The 22805-nt window shown below is 59.1% G+C and overlaps 2 protein-coding genes across 5 annotated transcripts; one reads left to right on the top strand and one right to left on the bottom strand.

The window, feature by feature from the left end:
• Positions 1–2159: 2159 nt before the first annotated feature.
• PRSS57 (serine protease 57) lies at positions 2160–12318 on the top strand. 2 transcript variants are annotated; one of them, XM_055250085.1, is made up of 5 exons: positions 2160–2260; positions 2644–2797; positions 5757–5901; positions 10651–10914; positions 11925–12318. In XM_055250085.1, exons 1-5 carry the CDS (start codon positions 2182–2184, stop codon positions 12129–12131), a joined length of 849 nt encoding a protein of 282 aa, XP_055106060.1. In that variant the 5' UTR covers positions 2160–2181; the 3' UTR covers positions 12132–12318. The 2 variants fall into 2 exon arrangements, with proteins under 2 accessions (XP_055106060.1, XP_055106059.1); XM_055250084.1 differs by having other exon boundaries at positions 2641–2797.
• A 3810-nt stretch (positions 12319–16128) lies between these two features.
• On the bottom strand, positions 16129–21773 carry FSTL3 (follistatin like 3). Of its 3 annotated transcripts, XM_063620010.1 has the most exons (6): positions 21649–21773; positions 20200–20385; positions 17683–17898; positions 16544–16771; positions 16419–16454; positions 16129–16281 (listed from the first exon to the last, which is right to left on the bottom strand). In XM_063620010.1, exons 1-6 carry the CDS (start codon positions 21749–21751, stop codon positions 16220–16222), a joined length of 831 nt encoding a protein of 276 aa, XP_063476080.1. In that variant the 5' UTR covers positions 21752–21773; the 3' UTR covers positions 16129–16219. The 3 variants fall into 3 exon arrangements, with proteins under 3 accessions (XP_063476080.1, XP_063476081.1, XP_055106063.1); XM_063620011.1 differs by having other exon boundaries at positions 16129–16454; XM_055250088.2 differs by having other exon boundaries at positions 16129–16442; positions 21649–21766.
• Between the last annotated feature and the right edge of the window lie 1032 nt (positions 21774–22805).

The following is a 22805-nucleotide window of genomic DNA, read 5'->3' as shown; positions in this document are numbered from 1 at the left end:
ATGGGGGCAGATGCCTGTAGTCCCAGCTACTGGGGAGGCTGAGGCAGAAGAATCGCTTGAACCTGGGATACTGAGGTTGTAGTGAGCCGAGATCATGCCACTGCACTCCATCCTGGCGACAGATCGAGATTCCATCTCAAAAAAAAAAAAAAACCCACACAAAAAAAACCAATATTGATGGAGCACGGCCCACGTGGTCACAGCGGTGCCAGACGGCCCCAGTAGACCACAGCAGAGCAGGAAATGGTCCCCAAGTACACAGACCCTGAGCTGGGGTCCCACCTGTCCCCAGGCCCTGGAAACAGCTTTCCGTTTCCCTAAATCTTTCCTGCAGCTGCTGTAACAAATTCCCAGAAACGTAGTGGTTTAAAATGACACCAACTTAGGCCAGACACGGTGGCTCACACCTACAATCCCAGCACCTCGGGAAGCCGAGGCTGGAGGATTGCTTGAGGCCAGGAGTTCAAGACCAGCCTGGGCAACACGGCGAAACTCCGTCTCCACAAAAAATGAAATAATGAGTCGGGCGTGGTGGTGGCAGGTGCCTGTGGTCTGAGCTACTCGGGAGGCTGAGGTGGGAGGATGGCTTGAGCCCAGGAGGTCGAGGCTGCAGTGAGCTTTTTTTTTTTTTTTTTTTGAGACGGAGTCTTGCTCTCTCCCCCAGGCTGGAGTGCAGTGGCGCAATCTCGGCTCATGCAGTGAGCTTTGATTGCACCACTGCACTCCAGCCTGGGGGCAGAGGAAGACTCTGTCTCCCTGTCTCAAAATAAATATATAAGGCCGGGCGCGGTGGCTCACGCTTGTAATCCCAGCACTTTGGGAGGCCGAGGCGGGCGGATCACGAGGTCAGGAGATCGAGACCACGGTGAAACCCCATCTCTACTAAAAATACAAAAAATTAGCCGGGCGTGGTGGCGGGCGCCTGTAGTCCCAGCTACTCGGAGAGGCTGAGGCAGGAGAATGGCGTGAACCCGGGAGGCGGAGCTTGCAGTGAGCTGAGATCGCGCCACTGCACTCCAGCCTGGGCGACAGAGCGAGACTCCGTCTCAAAAAAAAAAAAAAAATAAATAAATAAATAAATATATAAATAATAAACAAGGCTGGGCGCAGTGGCTCACGCCTGTAATCCCAGCACTTTGAGAGGCCGAGGCGGGCGGATCACAAGGTCAGGAGATCGAGACCATCCTGGCTAACACGGTGAAACCCCGTCTCTACTAAAAATACAAAAAATCAGCCGGGCGCGGTGACGGGCGCCTGTAGTCCCAGCTACTCGGGAGGCTGAGGAAGGAGAATCACTTCAACCTGGGAGGTAGAGGTTGCGGTGAGCCGAGATGGCGCCATTCCACTATAGCCTGGGCAACAAGAGCAAGACTCATCTCAAAAAAAAAAAGAAAAGAAAAGAAAAAATAAAGAAAAGTGAAGACCCAGGTACAGCCGTGGCCCACTTACTCTGGACCCCACAGAACGTCAGTGCTGCAGGATGGGTCGCGGTCACTGCTGCATCCTCACCTCTTAGCATGAGGTCTGGTATATACTAGGCACTCAGTAACTGCTGAATAAAGGCAGAAATTTGCCAGGTGCAGTGGCTCTCTCCTGTGATCTCAGCACTTTGGAAGGCCGAAGAGGGAGGATCGCTGGAGCCCAGGAGTTCAAGACCAGCCTGGGCAACATAGCAAAACCCCACCTATAAAAATAAAAATAAAATAAAGGCAGAAATCATCAGAGCTTCCCAGGAGACCGGCCTTCCTCACTATCCCCACAGCCCTGAGGTCGGCACTGGGGTTGGAGATGGGAAGACTGGGGTTCGGGGGGTGGGGGCCGGAGGGGAGCTGCAGGGTCTCGAGGGCTGTCGTGACCTGGGTTCCTCGGAAAGCTCCCCACACATGCTGAGCCACGTGGAAGCTGGGTAAACTGAGGCACAGAGGGGTCGAGCGCCTTCCCAAGGTCACTTGCAGCCCCAGAGCTGTGTCCTCCACTCTCTGTTTCCAGACCTAGGGGGCAATGATTGATTATTATCAGCCACCACCTGACACCGTGGATTTCCCAGAAACGCCCGCCTGGGCTCCAGCCGTTGCTGGTGGGGCCTCCGACCACAGCCAGGCTCCCCCTTTCCGGCTGTTGGCTGAGGGTGGGAGCCACGGCCCTAGGACCTCTGCAGGGAGACGCCAGCCTGCGTCTGCCATGGGGCCTGGGTTGGGGGGCTGGGGACGTCCGCTGCTGACCGTGGCCACCGCCCTGATGCTGCCCATGAAGCTCCCCGGTGAGGAGCCCCCCGGGATCCCCACCCAGGCCCCCGCCATGTCCCTGTACGGCGGCCACACCCATGACCCCCCAGTCCTGGGAGAACCCTGGGGAGAGCTCCGTCTGCTCCATCCGCCGAGCCCCCGTGGCTGCCTCTGCCGGAAATGGGTGCAAATCCGGCCAGGGTCTCTGCCCAGCCCAGCCCTGGATCTCCCGGGTTCGGAAGCCCCTCCCAGCACATCTGGGGGGCTTATCTGGGCTCTGTCTCCAGCTCTCTGTGTCTCTGTGTCTCGAATCTCACCCCCTGTCTCTGTCTTGGCCGCTCTTTCCCCCCTGCCCTGACCCCAGCCCCGTCAGCCCTTCCTCCTGCCTCGTCCCTGACTCAGGCCGTCCCTCCAGCAGGCTCCTGGGGGGCCCAGATCATCGGGGGCCATGAGGTGACCCCCCACTCCAGGCCCTACATGGCATCCGTGCGCTTCGGGGGTCAACACCACTGCGGAGGCTTCCTGCTGCAAGCCCGCTGGGTGGTCTCAGCCGCCCACTGCTTCGGCCACAGGTGAGCTCACCTGTCGGGCCCCTTCTCTCTGGACACCGTGTCCCGACATGAGGGGGACTCCAGGCTGGCGGGGGAGCTGGGGGCGCCGTGGCTCCTGCAGGAGAGGGAGTCTCAGCGGGGGCCGGATTTAAGGGGCAACAAAGGGAAAACAGGAGGAGAAGGCAGGGAGGCAGAAGCAGCACAGAAGCAGCAGCAGGTACAAGTACATATTCTAACTGTTACTGTAACTGTCACTATGTTCTTTCTTTTTTTTTTTTTTTTTGAGACAGTCTCGGTCCCCCAGGCTGGAGTGCAGTGGTGCAATCTCGGCTCACTGCAACCTTTGCCTCCCAGGCTCAAGCGATTCTCCTGCCTCAGCTTCCCTAGTAGCTGGGATGACAGGCACCCGCCACCACGCCTGGCAAATTTTTGTATTTTTAGTAGAGACTGGATTTCACTATGTTGGCCAGGCTGGTCTCGAATTCCTGACCTCAAATGATCCACCTGCCTCTGCCTCCCAAAGTGCTGGGATTGCAGGTGTGGGCACCACGCCCTGCCTCGTTTTAAACATATTGTTATAATAACTATTCAAATGTATATTGGGGCCAAGGTGGGTGGGTCCCCTCCTGCAGGAGCCCCCACCAGGCAAGGGATGGGTTGGTCCTGGGCTGCGGTGTCCCCAGCTCCCCCGCCAGCCTGGAGTCCCCCTCACGTTGGGACACGGTGGATTGTTTGAGGTCAGGAGTTTGAGACCAGCCTGGCCAACATGGTGAAACTCTGTCTCTACTAAAAATACAAAAATTAGGCCGGGTGCGGTGGCTCACGCCTGTAATCTCAGCACTTTGGGAGGCCAAGGTGGGAGGATCATGAGGTCAGGAGATCGAGACCATCCTGGCTAACACGGTGAAACCCTGTGTCTACTAAAAATACAAAAAATTAGCCGGGCTTGGTGGTGGGCACCTGTGGTCCCAGCTACTCGGGAGGCTGAGGCAGGAGACTGGTGTGAACCCAGGAGGCAGAGCTTGCAGTGAGCCGAGATTGCACCACTGCACTCCAGCCTGGGAGACAGAGCGAGACTCTGTCTCGAAAAAAAAAAAATACCAAAATTAGTTGGGCGTGGTAGCAAGTGGCTGTATCCCCAGCTACTCGGGAGGCTGAGGTAGGAGAATCACTTGAACCCGGGAGGTGGAGGTGGCAGTGAGCCAAGATGGCGCCATTGCACTCCAGCCTGAGTGGCAGAGCCAGATTCTGTCTCAAAAGAAGAAAAAAAGAAAAGAATATTGGGGCTGGGCGCAGGGACTCACATCTGTAATCCCAGGGCTTTAGGAGGCCCAGGCGGGAGGATCACTTGACTCCAGGAGTTCAAGATCAACCTGGACAACAAAATAAAACTCTCCATCTCTACAAAAAATACAAAAATTAGTCAGGAGTAGTGGTGTGCTTCTGTGGTCCCAGCTACTCAGGAGTTTGAGACCAGCCTGGCCAACATGGTGAAACCCCATCTCTACTAAAAGTATGAAAATTAGCCGGGCGTGGTGGTGCGTGCCTGTAGTCCTAGCTGCTTGGAGGGCAGGAGAATCACTTGAACCAGGGAGGCAGAGGTTGCAGTGAGCCGAGATCCCGCCACTGCACTCCAGCCTAGGGGACAGAGTGAGACTCTGTCGAAAAAAAAAGAGTAAGTGTGGTTTTTGCCATTTAATTTTTTGTGTGCAATTACTTTTGCATAGGCCGGGCACGGTGGCCCACGCCTGTAATCCCAGCACTTTGGGAGGCTGAGGCGGGCGGATCACAAGGTCAGGAGATCGAGACCATCCTGGCTAACACGGTGAAACCCCGTGTCTACTAAAAAAAAAATACAAAAAATTAGCTGGGCGTGGTGGCGGGCGCCTGTAGTCCCAGCTACTCGGGAGGCTGAGGAAGCAGAATGGTGCGAACCCGGGAGGCGGAGCTTGCAGTGAGCCGAGATTGCGCCACGGCACTCCAGCCTGGGTGACAGAGCGAGACTCTGTCTCAAAAAAAAATTAAAGAAATAAAAAAAAGGAGAATATTGAAATTACTGTAGTTAATATTATAATTGAAGTAGAACTTATAATAAATATAATAAGTATTATCTTTATTCTAAATATGTTTTTATAATAATGATTCAAATTAATACCACAACTATTGGAGTTAATTCTATATTGGAGGTAGGAATAATAATAAACATAATTATTAATCTATTATAATATTAAGTTGGTGGCTGGGTGCGGTGGCTCACGCCTGTAATCCCAGCACTTTGGGAGGCCAAGGCAGGTGGCTCACTTGAGGTCAGGAGTTCGAGACCAGCCTGGCCAACATAGTGAAATCCCATCTCTACTGACAATACAAAAATTAGCTGGGAGTGGTGGCACACGCCTGTAGTCTTAGCTGCTTGGAGGGCTGAGGCAGGAGAATCACCGGAACCCAGGAGGCAGAAGTTGCTGTAAGCCAAGATTGCACTCTAGCCTGGGGGACAGAGTGAGACTCTGTCTCAAAAAAAAAAAAAAAAAAAAGAAAGAAAGAAAGAAAAAAAGAAAAAGAATATTAAATTGATGCAAAAGTAATTGTTTTTTGTTTTTGGTTTTTGTTTTTTTTTGAGACGGAGTCTCGCTCTGTCGCCCAGGCTGGAGTGCAATGGTACGATCTTGGCTTACTGCAAGCTCCGCCTCCCGGGCTCAAGCACTTCTCCTGCCTGAGCCTCCTGAGTAGCTGGGATGACAGGCATGTGCCACCATGCCCAACTAATTTTGTATTTTTAGTAGAGACAGGGTTTCTCCATGTTGATCAGGCTGGTTTTGAACTCCCGACCTCAGGTGATCCATCCTCCTCATCCTCCCAAAGTGCTGGGATTACAGGCGTGAGCCACCGTGCCCGGCCTGGGCCCCTGTTTCATAGATGAGTGGACTGAGGCCCAGGACAGGCAGCCCTGACCCCCATCTCGCCCACCACCTCCTCCCTGCAGAGACCTCCGCACCGGCCTGGTGGTGCTGGGCGCCCATGCCCTGCGTACCGCGGAGCCCACCCAGCAGGTGTTTGGCATCGATGCTGTCACCACGCACCCCAACTACCACCCCATGACCCACGCCAACGACATCTGCCTGCTGCGGGTGAGCCCTGGGGGTGGGGTGGCCCTGGGGGTGGATCTGACATATGTTTAGTTTTGAGACAGAGTCTCTTGCTCTGTCGCTCAGGCTGGAGTGCAATGGCGCGATCTTGGCTCACTGCAACCTCAACCTCCCGGGTTCAAGTGATTCTCCTGCCTTAGCCTCTCAAGTAGATGGGATTACAGGTGTGCGCCACCACGCCCAGCTAATTTTTGTATTTTAGTAGAGACGGGGTTTCACCATGTTGGCCAGGCTGGTCTTGAACTCCTGACCTCAAATGATCCACCTGCCTCAGCCTCCCAAAGGGCTGGGATTACAAGCGTGAGCCACTGTGCCCGGCCAACTTTTCTTTTCTTTCTTTCTTTTTTTTTTTTTTTTTAGTCGGAGTCTCGAACTGTCACTGGGGCTAGAGGGCAATGGCGCCATCTGGGCTCACTGTAACCTCTGCCTCCCAGGCTCAAGTGGTTCTCCTTCCTCAGCCACCCGAGTAGCTGAGATTACAGGCACTCGCCACCAGACCTGGCTAGTTTTTTGTGTTTTTAGTAGAGATGGGGTTTCACTATGTTGGCCAGGCTGGTCTCGAACTCCTGACCCAGTGATCCACCCACCTCGGCCTCCAAAGTGTTGGGATTACAGGCATGAGCCACCGTGCCTGGCCATTTATTTTTTCCAGGCTTAATTCACTTTATTTTTTGTGTATAAAACCCTATGCTGTAACCACAGCTGGGGCCTGGGTCCTCTGCACAGAGACTCTGGCGTGAGTCTTCACAAGGTGGCCAGTGAATTCCTAAAAGAGAGACTTGGGGAATATAGAGGTCGGGGGTCAGGCAGCTGTAGGTCTTAGAGAGGATATCAGAGGCGGCCTTGGCAAAGTTGCTCAGGGTGGCAGTGCAGCCCCTGGCTAAGGTGTAGCAGTCACCGATACCAGCCATCATGAACAGCTTCTTGGGCACAGGTGCCCAGACGATGCCAGCACCCCGGGCACGGGGATGAGGCACACCAGCACAGAGCCGCAGCGGCCTGTCACCTTGCCAGGGACGGCGTGGGGCTTGCTGATCTTGTTCCCCCCAGTAGCCTCTGTGCATGAGGACAATGCAGAACTTGGCCAGGATGGCGGCCCCGCAGATGGCAGTGTCTACCTCCTTGGAGCACTCAACACCCAGACCGACGTGGCCACTGTAGTCCCCGGTGGGAACAGACGCCTCGAACCTGGTGCGCTGGCCGGGTCTGCTTCTGCACCGGCATAATCTCCAAAACCTCATCCTTGAGAGAGGCCCCCAGGGAAAGGTCAATGATCTCAGATGCCTTGATGGGCAGGGAGAAGAGCAGACCTCCTCCGGGGACGTGGTCTTTATGTCCGTGACCAGGCGGCCCAGCTTGGTGACAGGCGTCTGCTCCTCATCCTCTGTCTTACCTGTGTGAGCTCCACCACCCCAGCCCAGAAGCCAGCGCCGAAGCCTCGGGGGAAGCCAGCGCGGTTCCCCATCCCAGGGCCGCCCCGCTGCACCAGCGTCATCCGCTGTTTAGTGTTTTCCAGAAGAGGCCCTGGGCTATTTTTTTTTTTTTCGGACAGAGTCTCCCTGTCACCAGGCTGGAGTGCAGTAGCACGATCTCGGCTCACTGCAGCCTGTGCCTCCCGGGTTCAAGCGATTCTCCTGCCTCAGCCTCCCAAGTAGCTGGGATTACAGGCACCCGCTACCGCGCCCAGCTAATTTTTGTATTTTTAGTAGAGACGGGGTTTCACCGTGTTGGCAAGGCTGGTCTCGATCTCTTGACCTCGTGATGCGCCCACCTCTGCCTCCCAACCCTGGGCTATTTTTTGAGATGGAGTCTCACTCTGGCGCCTGGGCTGGAGTGCAGCAGCATAGTCAGGGCTCACTGCAACCTCCACCTCCCGGGCTCAAGCGATTCTCCTGCCTCGGTCTCCCGAGTAGCTGGGATCACAGGCGCCCGCCACCACACCCAGTTAATTTTTGTATTTTTAGTAGAGATGGGATTTCACCGTGTTGGCCAGGCTAATCTTAACTCCAGTCCTCAAGTGATCCGCCCACCTTGGTCTCCCAAGGTGCTGGGATCACAGGCGTGTGCCACTGTGCCAGGCGAATTTTTTTTTTTTTTTTTTGAGACAGAGTCTTGCTCTGTCGCCCAGGCTGGAGTGCAGTGGCTCAGTCTCGGCTCACTGCAAGCTCCGCCTCCCGGGTTCACGCCATTCTCCTGCCTCAGCCTCTCCGAGTAGCTGGGACTACAGGCGCCCGCCACCACGCCCGGCTAATTTTTTTGTATTTTTAGTAGAGATGGGGTTTCACCGTGGTCTCGATCTCCTGACCTCGTGATCCGCCCGCCTCGGCCTCCCAAAGTGCTGGGATTACAAGCGTGAGCCACTGCGCCCAGCCAACGAATTTTTATATTTTTAGTAGAGACGGGGTTTCACCAGATTGCCCAGGCTGGTCTTGACCTCCTGGGCTCAGGCAATCCTCCCGCCTCAGCCCCACAAAGTGCTGGGATTACGAACCTGAGCTGCCGCTCCTGGCCTGACTTAGGTTTTAAAGACACTCGGACGTCAGGTCCCATTCCTCCTCTGCCCTGAACCCCCCAGTGGCTCCCACCTCCTCAGGACAAATCCTTCTGGTGCCCACAGGCCCTGCTAATCCATGCCTGTCACCTCTCTGACTCGAGGCCAACAGACCTCCCGGCTGGGCCATCCCATCCCCAGCACAGTCTCCCCTCCGAGCTCCGCACTAGCTGTGCCCAGTGCACCAATTCCCCAGACACCGCGAGCCTTTCCCCTCATGCCTTTCAAGTCTGTGCTCAAATGTTACCTTCCCAGGAGGCTGCCCTGGACCACATCCCCCCTCCCTGCAACCCTGTTCTGGCCCTGTCGTCGCCTGCTAACCCCTGGACCACCCGCTTCCTCATGCCCACCTCCTCTGAACCTAACGGGCAGGGATTTTTTGTCACCTTTATGGCCATTTATGGCACACAGCAGGCACTCAAAGTTTATGCTGAAATGGAATGAATGTGCCTCTCAAACCCCTGCCCTGTGTGGAGAACACCCTTAAAGTCCCTGTGTGGGGCTGGGCGCAGTGGCTCACATCTGTAACCCCAGCACTTTGGGAGGCCGAGGCGGGTGGATCATTTGAGGTCAGGAGTTCGAAACCAGCCTGAAACCATGTCTCTACTAAAAATACAAAAATTAGCTGAGCATGGTGGTGGGTGCCTGTAATCCCAGCTACTCGGGAGGCTGAGGTAGGAGAATCACTTGAATCCAGGAGGCAGAGGTTGCAGTGAGCAGAGATTGCGCCACTGCACTCCAGCCTGGGTGACAAAGTGAGACTCTGTCTCGAAAAAAAAAAAAAAAGTCCCTGGGTGGAGTTTTCCGGGCGGGAAGCTGCTCTTCCCACACGTGGTGCATCCGTGCAGACCCGCCTGCCCCCTCCTGCTCGAGGGACAACCCCTTCCCTGAAGCTTCCACTTAGCGTCCTCAAATTAAATTCCAGAGGCTGAGGCAGGAGAATCGCTTGAACCCGGGAGGCGGAGGTTTCAGTGAGCCGAGATTGCGCCACTGCACTCCAGCCTGGACGACAGAGCAAGACCCCGAAAAAAAAAAAAAAAGGAGGAGGCAGCAAGTGCCAGTGGCCAAAGCTTTTGGGTGAATTTTTCTCATCTGTGAAACCCTGAAGCCTGGAACCTGCTCTGGTTCACCCAGGCCATTGCACAGATGGGGAAACTGAGGCTGAGCGAGACATCAGGAATGTCAGGAATGCACCCAAGATGCACAAATCAGAGAACCAGAGCAAGGGATTGGAGCCGTCCTTCCCAGGACCATTAACTGAGCATCGGCTGCATGCCAAGTGCCAGGGCCAGGGCCAGAGGCCCGGTGCTGGGCCACACGGAGCCCGGGGTGTCACTCAATCTTCACTTGGTAAAGCGGCCTCGACGGGCTGCAGGGAGCCCAGAGAAGACTCATGTCTTAGCCTGGGAGTCTGGGAAGACTTCCTGGAAGAGGTGGCATCCACGCTGAGATGGCTGAATAGGAAAAGTGTTCCAGGCTGGGGGTCCGGTGGGAGCAGAGGTGTGTGGCAGGCCCAGGGAGTGGCCATAAATTCATCCTGCCTGGCCAGAGGGGAGGCTGAGGCTGGAGAGCCCTCAGAAGCCCTGGCTGGTGAGCAAAGAGGTTTTGTCCTGAGGGCAATGTGGAGCCGTGGGAGGGCTTAGAGCAAGGAAGGAGATGGAGTTTGAAGGACTCTTTGAGGCTGGGCGTGGTGGCTCACGCTTATAATCCCACCACTTTGGGAGGCTGAGGCGGGTGGATCACGAGGTCAGGAGATCGAGACCACAGTGAAACCCCGTCTCTACTAAAAACACAAAAAATTAGCCGGGCGTGGTGGTGGGAGCCTGTAGTCCCAGCTACTCAGAGTGGCTGAGGCAGGAGAATGGCATGAACTCGGGAGGCAGAGCTTGCAGTGAGCCGAGATCGCGCCACTGCACTCCAGCCTGGGCGACAGAGCGAGACTCTGTCTCTAAAAAAAAAAAGAAAAGAAAAAGACCCTTTGGGCAGCTGACGGTGACCCTGGATGCCTGAGGGGCAGGGGCCTGTGTTGACAGAAGGAACAGGGCCTCCTGACCTGGCCTCATGGTGGCCGCCATTGATTTTGCTACACAAGGGCAGGACCAGGGGTCCCATGGATAAACTGAGGCGGGAGCGGGGGTGGGGAGGGGGCCCAGTGGCCTGAACTCATGCTCTCCCTGCAGCTGAACGGCTCTGCTATCCTGGGCCCTGCAGTGGGGCTGCTGAGGCTGCCAGGGAGAAGGGCCAGGCCCCCTGCGGCCGGGACACGGTGCCAGGTGGCTGGCTGGGGCTTCGTGTCTGACTTTGAGGAGCTGCCGCCTGGACTGATGGAGGCCAAGGTCCGAGTGCTGGACCCAGACATCTGCAACAGCTCCTGGAAGGGCCACCTGAGCCTTACCATGCTCTGCACCCGCAGCGGGGACAGCCATAGACGGGGCTTCTGCTCGGTAAGACCCCCTCCCCACTCCACCCACTTACTGTGTGGGGAAACCAAGGCCCACAGAGAGGGTCAGGGCCAGGAAGGGCCTTGGGAACTGAGTCCCGTTGATGTTGGACCAGATGGAGAAGCTGAGGCCCAGGAAAGGCAGGGAGTTGGCAAGGGTCACGCGGGGCTGCCATGTTCAGCTGTGCAGGTTGCACACTGCACAAAGAGCCACGAATTTGTGTATTTATACAAGCAGTGCTCAGGAGAGGGTAGTAACAGATTGAGAGGAAGCGGCTCCCACTCCTAAAACCTTGTCAGATAAATGAATCCCCAGGTGCCAAGGGAGACACTGGCCCTGGAGGGTCTTTTACCACAGGCAAGAGAGCAACTTGGTTCAGGACACACACTTAACCCAGCAGCCCGAGTCCAGGAGAAACGAGACTGTCCACTTTGCCGATGCGTGACCTTGGAAAAGTCGCTTGATTTCTCTGGGCCTCTTTTTCTCCATCTGTAAAACTGCCACACTAATAGTGTCCACTTGATGGTATCGGAACGGATTCTAGATGGCAGTTAGGAGGGTAGAATGAGTATACGGAGTTTTAGGGTGAGTATACGGGGAGCCCTCTCCAAGGAGAGCACCTTTGAACTGAGACTTGAAGGAATCCTTAGAAGATATGAGGAAACACACGCAAGGCAGAGAGACCCGTTAGTAGAGGGCTGCCGCGTACAGCTGTGCGGGTTGTGCACTGCCCAAAACACTGCAGACTCGAATGTTTACACAGGCAGCATCCAGCACAGGGCAGGAATAGGTCTCCAGACTATGCAAAGGCTGGAGCACTGAGGAGGCTCAGCGGGGAGGGCAGAAAAGTGGGTGGGGGCTGGGTCCTCAGGGCCCGGAGGAGAGAAATGAATTTACTTTTTCCTTGGAGAGCAGCAGGGAGCCACAGAGGGTGCTGAGGCAGGGAGGGCAGTGGTGAGATGTGCCTGCAGCAGCTCGCAGAGGCCCTGACCTCACCTCTCCTTTCACTCCAGGCCGACTCCGGGGGGCCCCTGGTGTGCAGGAACCGGGCTCACGGCCTTGTTTCCTTCTCGGGCCTCTGGTGCGGCGACCCCAAGACCCCCGACGTGTACACGCAGGTGTCTGCCTTTGTGGCCTGGATCTGGGACGTGGTTCGGCGGAGCAGCCCCCAGCCCGGCCCCCTGCCTGGGACCACCAGGCCCCCAGGAGGAGCCGCCTGAGCCACAGCCTTGCGGCATGCAAATGAGACGGCCACTCCAGGCCTGGAATGTTCCGTGGCTGGGGCAGGGGGTACGTGGGGCCCCACGGGAGACCTGATGTTCAGGGTTGGGGTGGGACGGGCAGCGGTGGGGGACACCCATTCCACATGCAAAGGGCAGAATCAAACCCAGTAAAATGTTAACTGACTTCCAGCCTCACCCACGGGCGGTCAGCTGCAGGGTCCACCGGCATTCGTGTCGCGGCTCCGTCCGCGCCCCTTTCCACCTTCCCATGCCCCCCACCGTGAACCCCTCTGGGTCTACCCCCGCGCCCCTGCAACCCACACTCCTGCAGCCTCCCACCTGGAATGCCGTTCCTCTACCTCCCTCCAGCCGCCTAACCACACCGCAGGCGAGTAGGCTGGGAAACGCAGGCTAGGAAGCCCTGAGCAACCTCTGCAGGGCCTGGGGGCTGCTGGACACCAGTGCGGGCTCGCGCCGGCCGCGCCGAGGAATCCCAAGAGGGTCTGGCCTCACATCAAGCCTCGTGTTCATCCGCTGAAAACCAGAGAATAGCGCGGGGTGCACAGCAAGTCCCAGCTGATGTTATTGTCACAGTTTGTTATTGTGTTTTTTTTTTTTTTTAGTTTTAGATTTTATTTTCTTTATTATTATTTTATTTTATTTTTTATTTTTATTTATTTATTTATTTTTTGAGACGGAGTCTTGCTCTGTCACCCAGGCTGGAGTGCAGTGGCGCGATCTCGGCTCACTGCAAGCTCCGCCTCCCGGGTTCACACCATTCTCCTGCCTCAGCCTCCCGAGTAGCTGGGACTACAGGCGCCCGCCACCACGCCCGGCTAATTTTTTGTATCTTTAGTAGAGATGGGGTTTCACCATGTTGGCCAGGATGGTCTTGATCTCTTGACCTTGTGATCTGCTTGCCTCGGCCTCCCAAAGTGCTGGGATTACAGGCGTGAGTCACTGCACCCGGCCTTTTTATCGTTATTATTATTTTTATTATTTTGAGACAGAGTCTCACTCTGTCACCCAGGCTGGAGTCCAGCGGTGGGATCTTGGCTCACTGCAACCTCTGCCTCCCGGGTTCAAGCGATTCTGCCGCCTCACCCTCCCATGTAGCTGGGACTACAGGTGCATGACACCACACCTGGCTAATTTTTGTATATATATATATATATATATTTTTTTTTTTTTTTTTCTTTTTGAGATGGAGTCTTGCTCTGTCACCCAGGCTGGAGTTTAGTGGCATGATCTCAGCTCACTGCAACCTCTGCCTCCTAGGTTCAAGCAATTCTCCTGTCTCAGCCTCCTGAGTAGCTGGGATTACAGGCGCCTGCCACTAGACCCGGCTAATTTTTGTATTTTTAGTAGAGACAGGGTTTCACCATGTTGGCCAGGCTGGTCTCGAACTCCTGACCTCATGATTCGCCTGCCTCGGCCTCCCAAAGTGCTGGGATTACAGGCACGAACCACCACGCCTGGCCAATTATGCTCTTATTATTATTTTAGAAACAGAGCCTCACTCTGTCACCCAAGCTGGAGTGCAGTGGCGCCATCACAGCTCACTGCAGCCTTGACATCCTGGGCTCAAGCCATCTTCCCACCTCAGCCTCCTGAGTAGCTGGGACCACAGGACCATGTGACCTTGCCTGCGTCTTTTTTTTTTTTTTTTGTAGAGACTGGGGTCTCACTATGTTGCCCAGGCTGGTCTGGAACTCCTGGCCTCAAGTGACCCGCCCGCCTTGGCCTCCCAAAGTACTGAGATTACAGGGGCGAGCTACCCCGCCCCGGCCCTAATCCTGCTATTATTATTACTGCTATTGTTACACCCAAGTCCTTCAAGGCTGGGCCTCCATTTCTGGGCCCCAAGCCAGCTGGTGTCTTAGGGCTGCCCTAAGCCATCTTGTCTATCCTGTGTGCCCTCCCAAAAGGCCTCTTTTCTCTCCCTCCCCTCCCGCACTGCCTCAGCCCCTCCCAGGCTTGTCCACTGCCTGGGGAGGCACTGAGGCCCAGAGTCAGCCAGAGGCTGCCCAGGGACTAATGCTGGGTCTCTCTTCCGGTGCCTCCAGAGCGCCCATGCAGCACCCCAGGCCCCAGGCTGCCCATCCCACAGCCGCGGAGGTGGCCCGAAGCCTTGAGAGAGGAGACAAACTGAGGCCTGGACACCCCAAAGTGGCTTCTTTGAGTCTTTATTTCTTTGGTGAGGCAGGGCCCCAGGGTGGGGTGGGCTGCCTGGTCGAGGCACCTGTAGACCCACCAGCCCAGGGGCACTTTTCTGGGCACCACAGGTAAGGCACTGCCTGGGGGCTGGAGGAGGCTGGAGGAGGATGCTCAAGCTCCCCACACTCCACCCCAGACCGGGGAAGCTGGATATCCTCCACGTTGTCCCCTCCCCTTAGCTGGTCTGAGGCTCTGGTTTACACGCAGGCACAGGTAGGCGATTCTGAGCGTCAACCCAGATGGACGGGAGGGTGAGCCGTCGTGGCAGGACTGGCCCAAGACCAGCACCTGGCTGGTGTCGCCAGCCCCGGCTGCACTGGTGGGTGAGGCAGGTCTGGCTGGAGTCTGGGTCTGCAGGCCTGGCCGGGGCGGGCTGTGGGGGACCGAGGAGCCCTGGGTGTGAACCCCACTGTGGAGGCAGCAGGGTGCTGCTGGGACACCCGGCCCCAGGACTCCAGATGTCACACATGCGTGAGTCTTGGAGTCTACACCCCCCTCGGGGCCAGTGGGTGAGCAGGGGCCCGTGGTCCCCGCCAGAGCCCCCCCAAAGGGGACTTGGCTCCGCCGGACACAGTGCCCTGCTCTGAGCTGCCGCTGGCTGCTCCACGTCTGAGACCACACAATGTCGCCTCATGAACTGACGTGGACAGCAGCAGGGGAGGCGCTGGGTGGTTCTGTGGCTAAGCACAGCCCGTATCAGGAGCACAGGCTGTGCCCTTTCCTAGGGGGCACACTGGGCATTTCTCAATAGCCTTCACAGGACACGAAGGGGCACACAGAGGCAGTGGGGAAGCTGGAGTTCTTGGGCTGGCAGGGAACAGTGGCAGCCTTCTTGGCTTTCATGAAGGGCCTGGCTTGCTGGGCTAAGGTCACAGTGTTCTGACGTCCCCACACGAACTCAGACTAGACCCTCCGTACACACCCAGGCTAGACCGTCCTTACTCACCCAGGCTACACCCTCCGTACACACCCAGGCTAGACCGTCCTTACTCACCCAGGCTACACCCTCCGTACACACCCAGGCTAGACCGTCCATACTCACCCAGGCTAGACCCTCCGTACACACCCAGGCTAGACCCTCCGTACACACCCAGGCTAGACCGTCCTTACTCACCCAGGCTAGACCCTCCGTACTCACCCAGGCTACACCCTCCGTACACACCCAGGCTAGACCGTCCGTACTCACCCAGGCTAGACCGTCCTTACTCACCCAGGCTAGACCCTCCGTACTCACCCAGGCTACACCCTCCGTACACACCCAGGCTAGACCGTCCGTACTCACCCAGGCTAGACCCTCCGTACACACCCAGGCTAGACCCTCCGTACTCACCCAGGCTAGACACTCCGTACTCATCCAGGCTAGACCCTCCGTACTCACCCAGGCTACACCCTCCGTACTCACCCAGGCTAGACCCTCCGTACTCACCCAGGCTAGACCCTCCGTACACACCCAGGCTAGACCCTCCGTACTCACCCAGGCTAGACCCTCCGTACACACCCAGGCTAGACCCTCCCTACACACCCAGGCTAGATTCTCCGTACACACCCAGGCTAGACCCTCCGTACTCACCCAGGCTAGATTCTCCGTACACACCCAGGCTAGACCCTCCATACACACCCAGGCTAAACACTCCGTATACACCCAGGCTAGACCCTCCGTACACACCCAGGCTAGACCCTCCGTATACACCCAGGCTAGACCTCCTCTGCTCCTCCTGGCCTGAGCCCAAGGCCCCTGTTCTAGGAGGCTTGGGGCTGAGAAAAGCAGTCATGCCTCTTCAGGAATTACCAGCAGGGAATGCCCAGCCCTCTTTATAGAAGCAATAATTAATAGGTTTATCCCCAAAGGAGTGGAAGTGTGGAGTTCCTCAGTCCTTCCAGGATATCGTCAGGGAGGTTCTGGGATCCCCAAGTGGTCCGAATCCAGGCTCTAGGGAGTGTCCGTGGGATATAAATTAGACTCTGCTGTGGCAATAAATAATAGGGGGTGGTGGGGGGCCTCGGGCACCAGGCCCAGGCCTGTCCTGCAGGCTCACACGAAGTTCTCCTCCTCTTCTGCCGACTCACCATCTGGCAGCTCCTCAGGGGTGTCTGCAAGGGTGCCTGCAAGGGTCGATAAGAGCATTGAGGGCGCAGGGCAGGGGGTTCTCCGGCCCCCAGGACAGGCCTGTGCCCCCGCCCTGCGTCTGCACCTGCGCAGCTGCCCGCGTGGCGCACGCCGATGGAGCGGCCCAGGAAGCAGGTGGCCCGGCGCATGTGGCACGAGGAGATGTAGGTGACGTTGTTGTTGCCGCAAAGCTCCTGGCCGGGGCTGGAGGGCACAGGGCAGGGCGCCGCCCGACACATCACGCAGTGGGCGCTGCCCGTCTGGTCCACGACGCACGACTGTGGCCGCGGGCACACCACGTGCTCACAGGACTCTGCAGGCCGGGTGCCAGGGGCAGTTCAGGGGACATCTCGCTGAGAACCCCGCAGGGCTCTTGGCCCCAAGACCCACCCTTAACCCCCAAGATGCGAAAACCCTCTGGTAGAAGACACAATCCCCGCCCCCCGTGAGCCCCCCTCCTCCCCGTGAGCCCCCCTCCTCCCCGTGAGCCCTCCTCCCCCCCGTGAGCCCCCCTCCCCCCCGTGAGCCCCCCTCTCCATTCCACCCCTCAGGCTCCACCCACAAGCCCTGCCCTTCCCATTGTACCCAGGAGCCACACCTCTTTCGTGAGCTCCCGCCCCTTATTCTACCCAAAGCCCCGCCCATCCTCGACTGCGGGGCCGCCCACCCAAACTCCATCCACAAGTCCCCGCCCATCCCCACCCAGGAACCACGCCCCAGCCAAGATCCCCGCCCCTTACATGACCCAGTCTCACCCCCTGGTTCCATCATGCCCCTCTGGTTACACCCACAAGCCCCTCTCTGAGTCACGCTCCCGCTCTGACCATCATGCCACATACCTCTTGCCCAATGTGAGCCCCAGAGGCCCACTACTTCCCAAATCCCAACCCTCAAAAGACTCTATCCTGTGATCCTCCCTCGGAAGTATAAAGACGCCCTTAATTAGGCCCCACCGCGACCCATGTGACCTGTACTGGGCTGGAGGCCCCGCCCCTACGCCCTGAGGCAGCGGCCCCGCCCCTCCAGCAGGCCCCGCCCCCCGGAGGCCGGGCCGTCACGCAGGCCTCGCCCTCACGCATTGCGGTAGCAGCCCCGATACGTCACGCTCAGGTCCGGGTGGGCCCGCCCCAGGCCCCGCCCCCTACTGCGGCGGCAGCCTCGATGCATGACGCGCAGGTCCGGTAGGTCCCGCCCCGCCCCTCCACAGACCCCGCCCCCACGTACTGCGGCATTGGCCCCTGTACATGACGCTCAGGTCCGGGTGGCCGCGGCAGCGCGCGGCGCGCAGCTCGCACTCGTCGCGGTAGGTGGCGCCGTCTGAGCCGCAGACCTGCAGCCGCGCCGGGAGCCCCGAGCAGTCGGGCACGCACTCGCAGCGCGGGCGGCCCCCCAGCATGAGACACGCCTTGCCCGGGCCGCACTCCACGCCGTCGCACGAATCTGCGGACACAGGACACGCGCGTGGGGCCGGGAGCGGGAGGTGCCCGGGCGTGGGGCCGCGCGAAGGCCTCGGGGCCCCTCCCTGCGCCCCTTCTGCAGGGCGGAGGCGGGGGCGCCGTCCCAGGACAGGGTCAGCCGGAGTCGGGGCCCTCGGGTTCCCAGGGGCAGGGCTCAGGGTCGGGGCGCGGGACCGGTGGGGCCGAGGTCCGGGCTGCGCCTGCGCTGGGGGGCGGGGGCTGGGCTCGGTGCGCGCAGGCCGGGGGTGGTCTCTGCCCGGAATCGGGGTCCGGCGGAGCTACGGAGCCCCGGGCCGCTCCTCCTTGCAGCTGGCTGACGTCTGCTCCCGATGCACGCGCCCTTCTGGGAAGGCCGGAGGGGCCCCAGCTGCGTCAGCCTGGGGTGTTCCGCCCTTGCCAGGCGCGAGTCTGGGGCTGCCAGGACCTTCCCCCAGGAGGCGTCGGGGAGGGCGGGGCGCTGGACGCCCCTCCTGGCCTGGGGAGCGATTCCAGGGGAGGGAGCCCCCCACAGCGCTAGGCCCCTGCACCAGGAGCTGCCCCGCAGCCCCACTGCTCAGACAGGGATACTGAGGTCCTGCTGAGGAAACTCTCTCTGGGGTCCCCGCCCCCGCTTTTAATGTGAATGCTCATCGCCTCCTCCCAAGGCTTATCGCATCCTCCCGTCATCATTTTACAGATGGGGAAACTGAGGCCAGGTCGCAGCTATGAGTGCAGGGGCCCAAGCACCTCAGTTTGAAAGCTGCAGCCAGGACCTAGATGACCAATCCCCTTTCTGTTGTCTGGGGGTCTGATGGGGCCTCTGAACACAGCTGTTGAGTTTATGTGCCAGCCTCAGTTTCTCTGTGTGTAAAGTGGGGCTGACGGGGGAGCCCCACTTCCAAGGCAGGCACTCCTTAGAGGATGGCCAGCGCCCCCCCCACGCAGCCCTTGCAGGGCATGTGGGTCGCACCTGGGCGTCCCCGGCACAGCGGCTCACAGGCACATCTGGAAATGCTCGGCCAGGGTGGCTTTTATGCAAGCGAGAACGGAAGGGGGCCTGAGTTCTGTCCCCAGCACCAGATGAGGTTGGGGGTGGGGGATCCTGGGCCGTCTCATGCCCAGGCCAGGCACTTTTTGAAGTCTGTCCTTCTCCCAGAAGCCAGAGGGGTCTGGAGGGAGCAGGGGTATGTGGCAGTGAGTTCAGGACCACCCAGCCAGGCTGATCTGGGATTAATCACATCTCAGAGGCCAGCAGAGTTCCTCAGCCTGGCCTTCGGGTCTGCAGCCCTCAGCTCCAGCTTCCCCTTGGCTCCTCTGCCTGACCCTACCCACCAGGACCTAACCTCAAGCCATGTTCTCTCCTGATCCACTCTCCCATATCGGCCCCATCTGGCAAACTCCTAGACATCCCCCAACACCCCAGCTCTAATGCCCACCTCCTTCAAGTTGTGCCCCAACAGGCCAGGTATGGTGACTCACGCCTGTAATCCCAGCGCTTTGGGAGGCCAAGGCTGGCAGATCACTTGAGGTCAGGAGTTTGAGACCAGCCTGGCCAATGTGGTGAAACCCTGTGTCTACTAGGGTTAAACATAAAAATTAGCCAGGCGTGGTGGTTTGCACCTGCAGTCCCAGCCACTGGGGAGGCTGAGGAAAGAGAATCGCTTGAACCTGGGAGGCCAAGGTTGCAGTGAGCCGAGATCCCACCACTGCACTCCAGCCTGGGTGACAGAGTGAGGCTCCGTCTCAAACAAAACAAAACAAAACAAAAAAGCCATCCTCCTCCAGTGTGGAGAATCTATCTTATTCATTCGTTCTGTGCCACTCACCAAGAGCCCCTAGTCTGATGTGGGAGGCATCGTCTCAAAACAGGGTCCCGAGTCAAATGCTTGTTAAACATGCAGCTGTAACCCCACCGCAGACCCGGGAGTCTGCAGTGAAGGTCCCTGGTGTGGACATTTGGGGTCATAGGCCAGAATGGCAAACCCACCTTCCCAGGAGCTAGGTGCAAGCCAGACATTTATCCACCAGGTGGGAAGAGCCACCCAGGCAGAGAGCTCAGCCCCAGCAAAGGCTGGAGCCACGTGATGAGTCCTCAGCGTCTCTTCCTGAGTCCTGAGCTGCAAGAGGCTGAAGCCTGGGAACCAGGAAGTCCCCCCAGTCCCTCTCTGAGGCTGGGATCCCCCTGCAGCCTCTTACATACCCCTGTGACGGGCTCAGTCCCGGATGTTCGGCCCTCGACCACCATGACTGTTTGTGGCTGGTCCTGAGCTGAGATGCCTGCCCTGCTTCTGGCCTGAGGTCTCACCTTTGCAGGGAAGGCAGTGGACAAGGCCCAAGAAGCCGAGGAGGTTGATCTTGTTCCCCCGGTGGGTGAGGTTGGACCAGGCGGTGTCAATGTTGCCGGAGGCACAGCACTCGGCCCGGGTGACATCAGTCTGGAGCACCAGGCTGCAGGTGGCGTCCTCGCCCTGCTGGAGCCAGCAAACGCCACCTGCGGGCCAGGGGACGGGGTGCTATCCTGGGCCACTCCTGACACCCAGCTTCTGACCCGCCCACAGATGCGTGCAGGTGGTGCTGAGTGGTTACGCACAGGATGATCTACCCCAACCCAGGAAGAAGGGGCAGAAAACCACATGGGTGTCCCCACCCTGGCTCCAGAACCCCGGAGATGTCTCCTCCCCTCTGAGCTCCATGCGCCCCCCCCCCCCACAGCCTTACCACCAACCCCCAACCATCCCAGGAGGTCCCTTCCCGTTCCCTCCAAGCACCCAGGCCACGGGCTGGCACCCTGCCCAACCCCTCAAACACCACCAAACGCCAGGCACGGGGCATGTCAGGGTCAGCAGGCCCTGGAGCCGCTTCTCCCGCCTCTGCCCTCTGTCTAGACAGCACCCGAGGGCGAGGGCATGCGGAGCCCCGCGCCTGGCAGCCCCCCCACTGCCTGGCCCGCCTCTTACTCACTCCAACTTGGGAACATTCCCCTTGCATGAGCTCATTGTCTCCCCAGGGACGTGGCCTTCGGGGAGGGGGCTCTGCTCTCCCTTTGGCGCAGGGCTGGGGTGGGGTGGGGCTGCAGGGATGGGGCTGGGGAGGCAGAGAGCCCCCAGTTTCTTCCCCCGTCCCTGGGGGCAGGAATGGCCACAGCCCCCATCCCAGAGCGCTTGCTGGTTCACAGACACTGCCAGGGACCAGCTTGGGGAACGCAGCACCTTGACACTCATAGGAGGGGAAACTGAGGCCAGGAGTGGGGCCGTCTCCTGCCTGGCGCCTCCCAGCAAGTCCCAGGTGTGAGAATCCATGCCCTGTCTACCCAGGACCCGGGAAAGCTCTCAGCCCCAGCTGGAGGGCCTGGCTCCAGACACCCAGCGCTGCCTCTCAGGGCACTAGGACCGACCCAGATGGTCGCGGCTAGAACCCTGGCTTTGCCTCCTACAGGCTGTGTGACCCCGAGCCTCAGTTTCCCCATCTGGAAGACGGAGAGGAAGAGAGCTCCGGCACCATTGGGATGGCATAGGTTCAGGGAGAGGAGAGGTAGACGCTAAGCGCTCAATAAATGTCAGCGGTTATTGTGATTGGAAACCTCTGCTCTGCTGACCTCTTGGTGACCCCCCTTCAGACCTTCCCGGCTCCAGCTTGCGCTGGACACCGCCCTCGCCCCCGCCGCCGCCGCGCCCCCCGAGATCTCCCGGGCCGCATTCCAGGTAGCCCCACGTGGGTGGCCCGCCCCGCCCGCCCCTCTGGCCGCCCCACTCACCGGGCGCGGGGTCCCCCGAGCCCATGGAGCCCACGAAGCCCACGGCCCAAGCCAGGGCCCCCCAGGGCAGAGGCCAGAGTGGCCCTGGCGCCCCGGGACGCATGGTGAACGCAGAGACGGCAGCGGTACCGACTTCCCAGCGCGCGGCCGGCGCTCCCTATAAAGGTCCCGCGGGCCGCGGGCGGGGCGGGGCGCGGGGCGGGGCGCGGCGTGGGAGTGGCGGGGCCGAGGCCGTGTCCCGCGCGGGGTGGGCTGGCGCCGGGCCTGGCCGCTGCGGGGGGCAGCTGGGGGCGCGCTCCCGGGTCCCCTTCTGGAGCCGGAGAATGCATTTGGGGAGATGTGGCTGGACCCAGGGCGGAACCAGGACAGGGGTGTGGGTTCGAGGTGGTGGCAGCCTTTGGGGTGGATCGAGGGGCCGCCTCCAGGAGTCAAAGTGGGTTTGGGGGTCTTCAGTTGCAGGGGTGGCGGTGAGGTGACGGGGACCCACGAGGAGCACGTCTGTGGATCCCTGTATCCCGTTTCTGTGATTTGCATGTGGTCATTTTCACGGTCCAAGTGTGGTCTGAGCCCGCCAACCCGGCCTCCTTGGTCCCGACCCGCCCCACACACCCAAAACCTCAGCTGGGTATGGTTCCCTGCTCACAGCGCAGGCCGCCCACCCGTCCACCTGGCCGCTGGAGCCGGCCTGTGGGTGGGGAGAGCTTGGGTGTGGGACAGAACGGGGTGCGGCCGGGACAGACCCAGAGACACAGCTCCTTCCAGCACCGCGGACAACAGCAGGCCTCGCCCAGCCAAGGCCCCCAGGGAGGCCACTGCGTGTGTGTGTGTGTGTGTGTGTGCGCGCGTGTGTGCACGCCTGGCCTTTGTCCTGGGCCCCTGGGCAGCTCTGCCCCATCAGCCCTCCAAGCCTTTGCGAACATTCCCCCAGGTCACATCAACAAGAATGTTTACTAGGTTTTTTTCCTCTCCCTCCGAGATTCAGCAAACACTGTTTCCAGCAGAGGCGTTCCCAACAATTTATGACAGCGACATCTGCGTGGGCCTGGAGGCGCTGCGCCCAAGGGGGCTTTCGTGCAGCCAGACGCATTTCCTACTCGGGAGCCGATTCTGTCATGGGGGCCCCCAGATTTGTCAGGGCGCCCTCGGCGAGCTCAAAG

Source organism: Symphalangus syndactylus, chromosome 17 (assembly GCF_028878055.3).
Source record: "Symphalangus syndactylus isolate Jambi chromosome 17, NHGRI_mSymSyn1-v2.1_pri, whole genome shotgun sequence".
Lineage (NCBI taxonomy): Eukaryota > Metazoa > Chordata > Mammalia > Primates > Hylobatidae > Symphalangus > Symphalangus syndactylus.
This window is presented reverse-complemented; position numbering and strand designations above follow the sequence as displayed.

Bases quoted from the DNA above. Each gene is read 5' to 3' on its own strand.
- FSTL3 (XM_063620010.1), bottom strand. From the start codon at position 21,751: ATGCGTCCCGGGGCGCCAGGGCCACTCTGGCCTCTGCCCTGGGGGGCC. The intron at 16,455-16,543 runs GTGCAGACGCAG...CGACCCTTGCAG, and splicing joins CCACGCGGGCAGCTGCGCAG to GCACCCTTGCAGACACCCCT. The intron at 16,282-16,418 runs GTGAGTCGGCAG...GACACTCCCTAG, and splicing joins CCCTGAGGAGCTGCCAGATG to AGCCTGGATTCGGACCACTT.
- PRSS57 (XM_055250084.1), top strand. From the start codon at position 2,182: ATGGGGCCTGGGTTGGGGGGCTGGGGACGTCCGCTGCTGACCGTGGCC. The intron at 5,902-10,650 runs GTGAGCCCTGGG...CTCTCCCTGCAG, and splicing joins ACGACATCTGCCTGCTGCGG to CTGAACGGCTCTGCTATCCT. The intron at 10,915-11,924 runs GTAAGACCCCCT...CTTTCACTCCAG, and splicing joins ATAGACGGGGCTTCTGCTCG to GCCGACTCCGGGGGGCCCCT.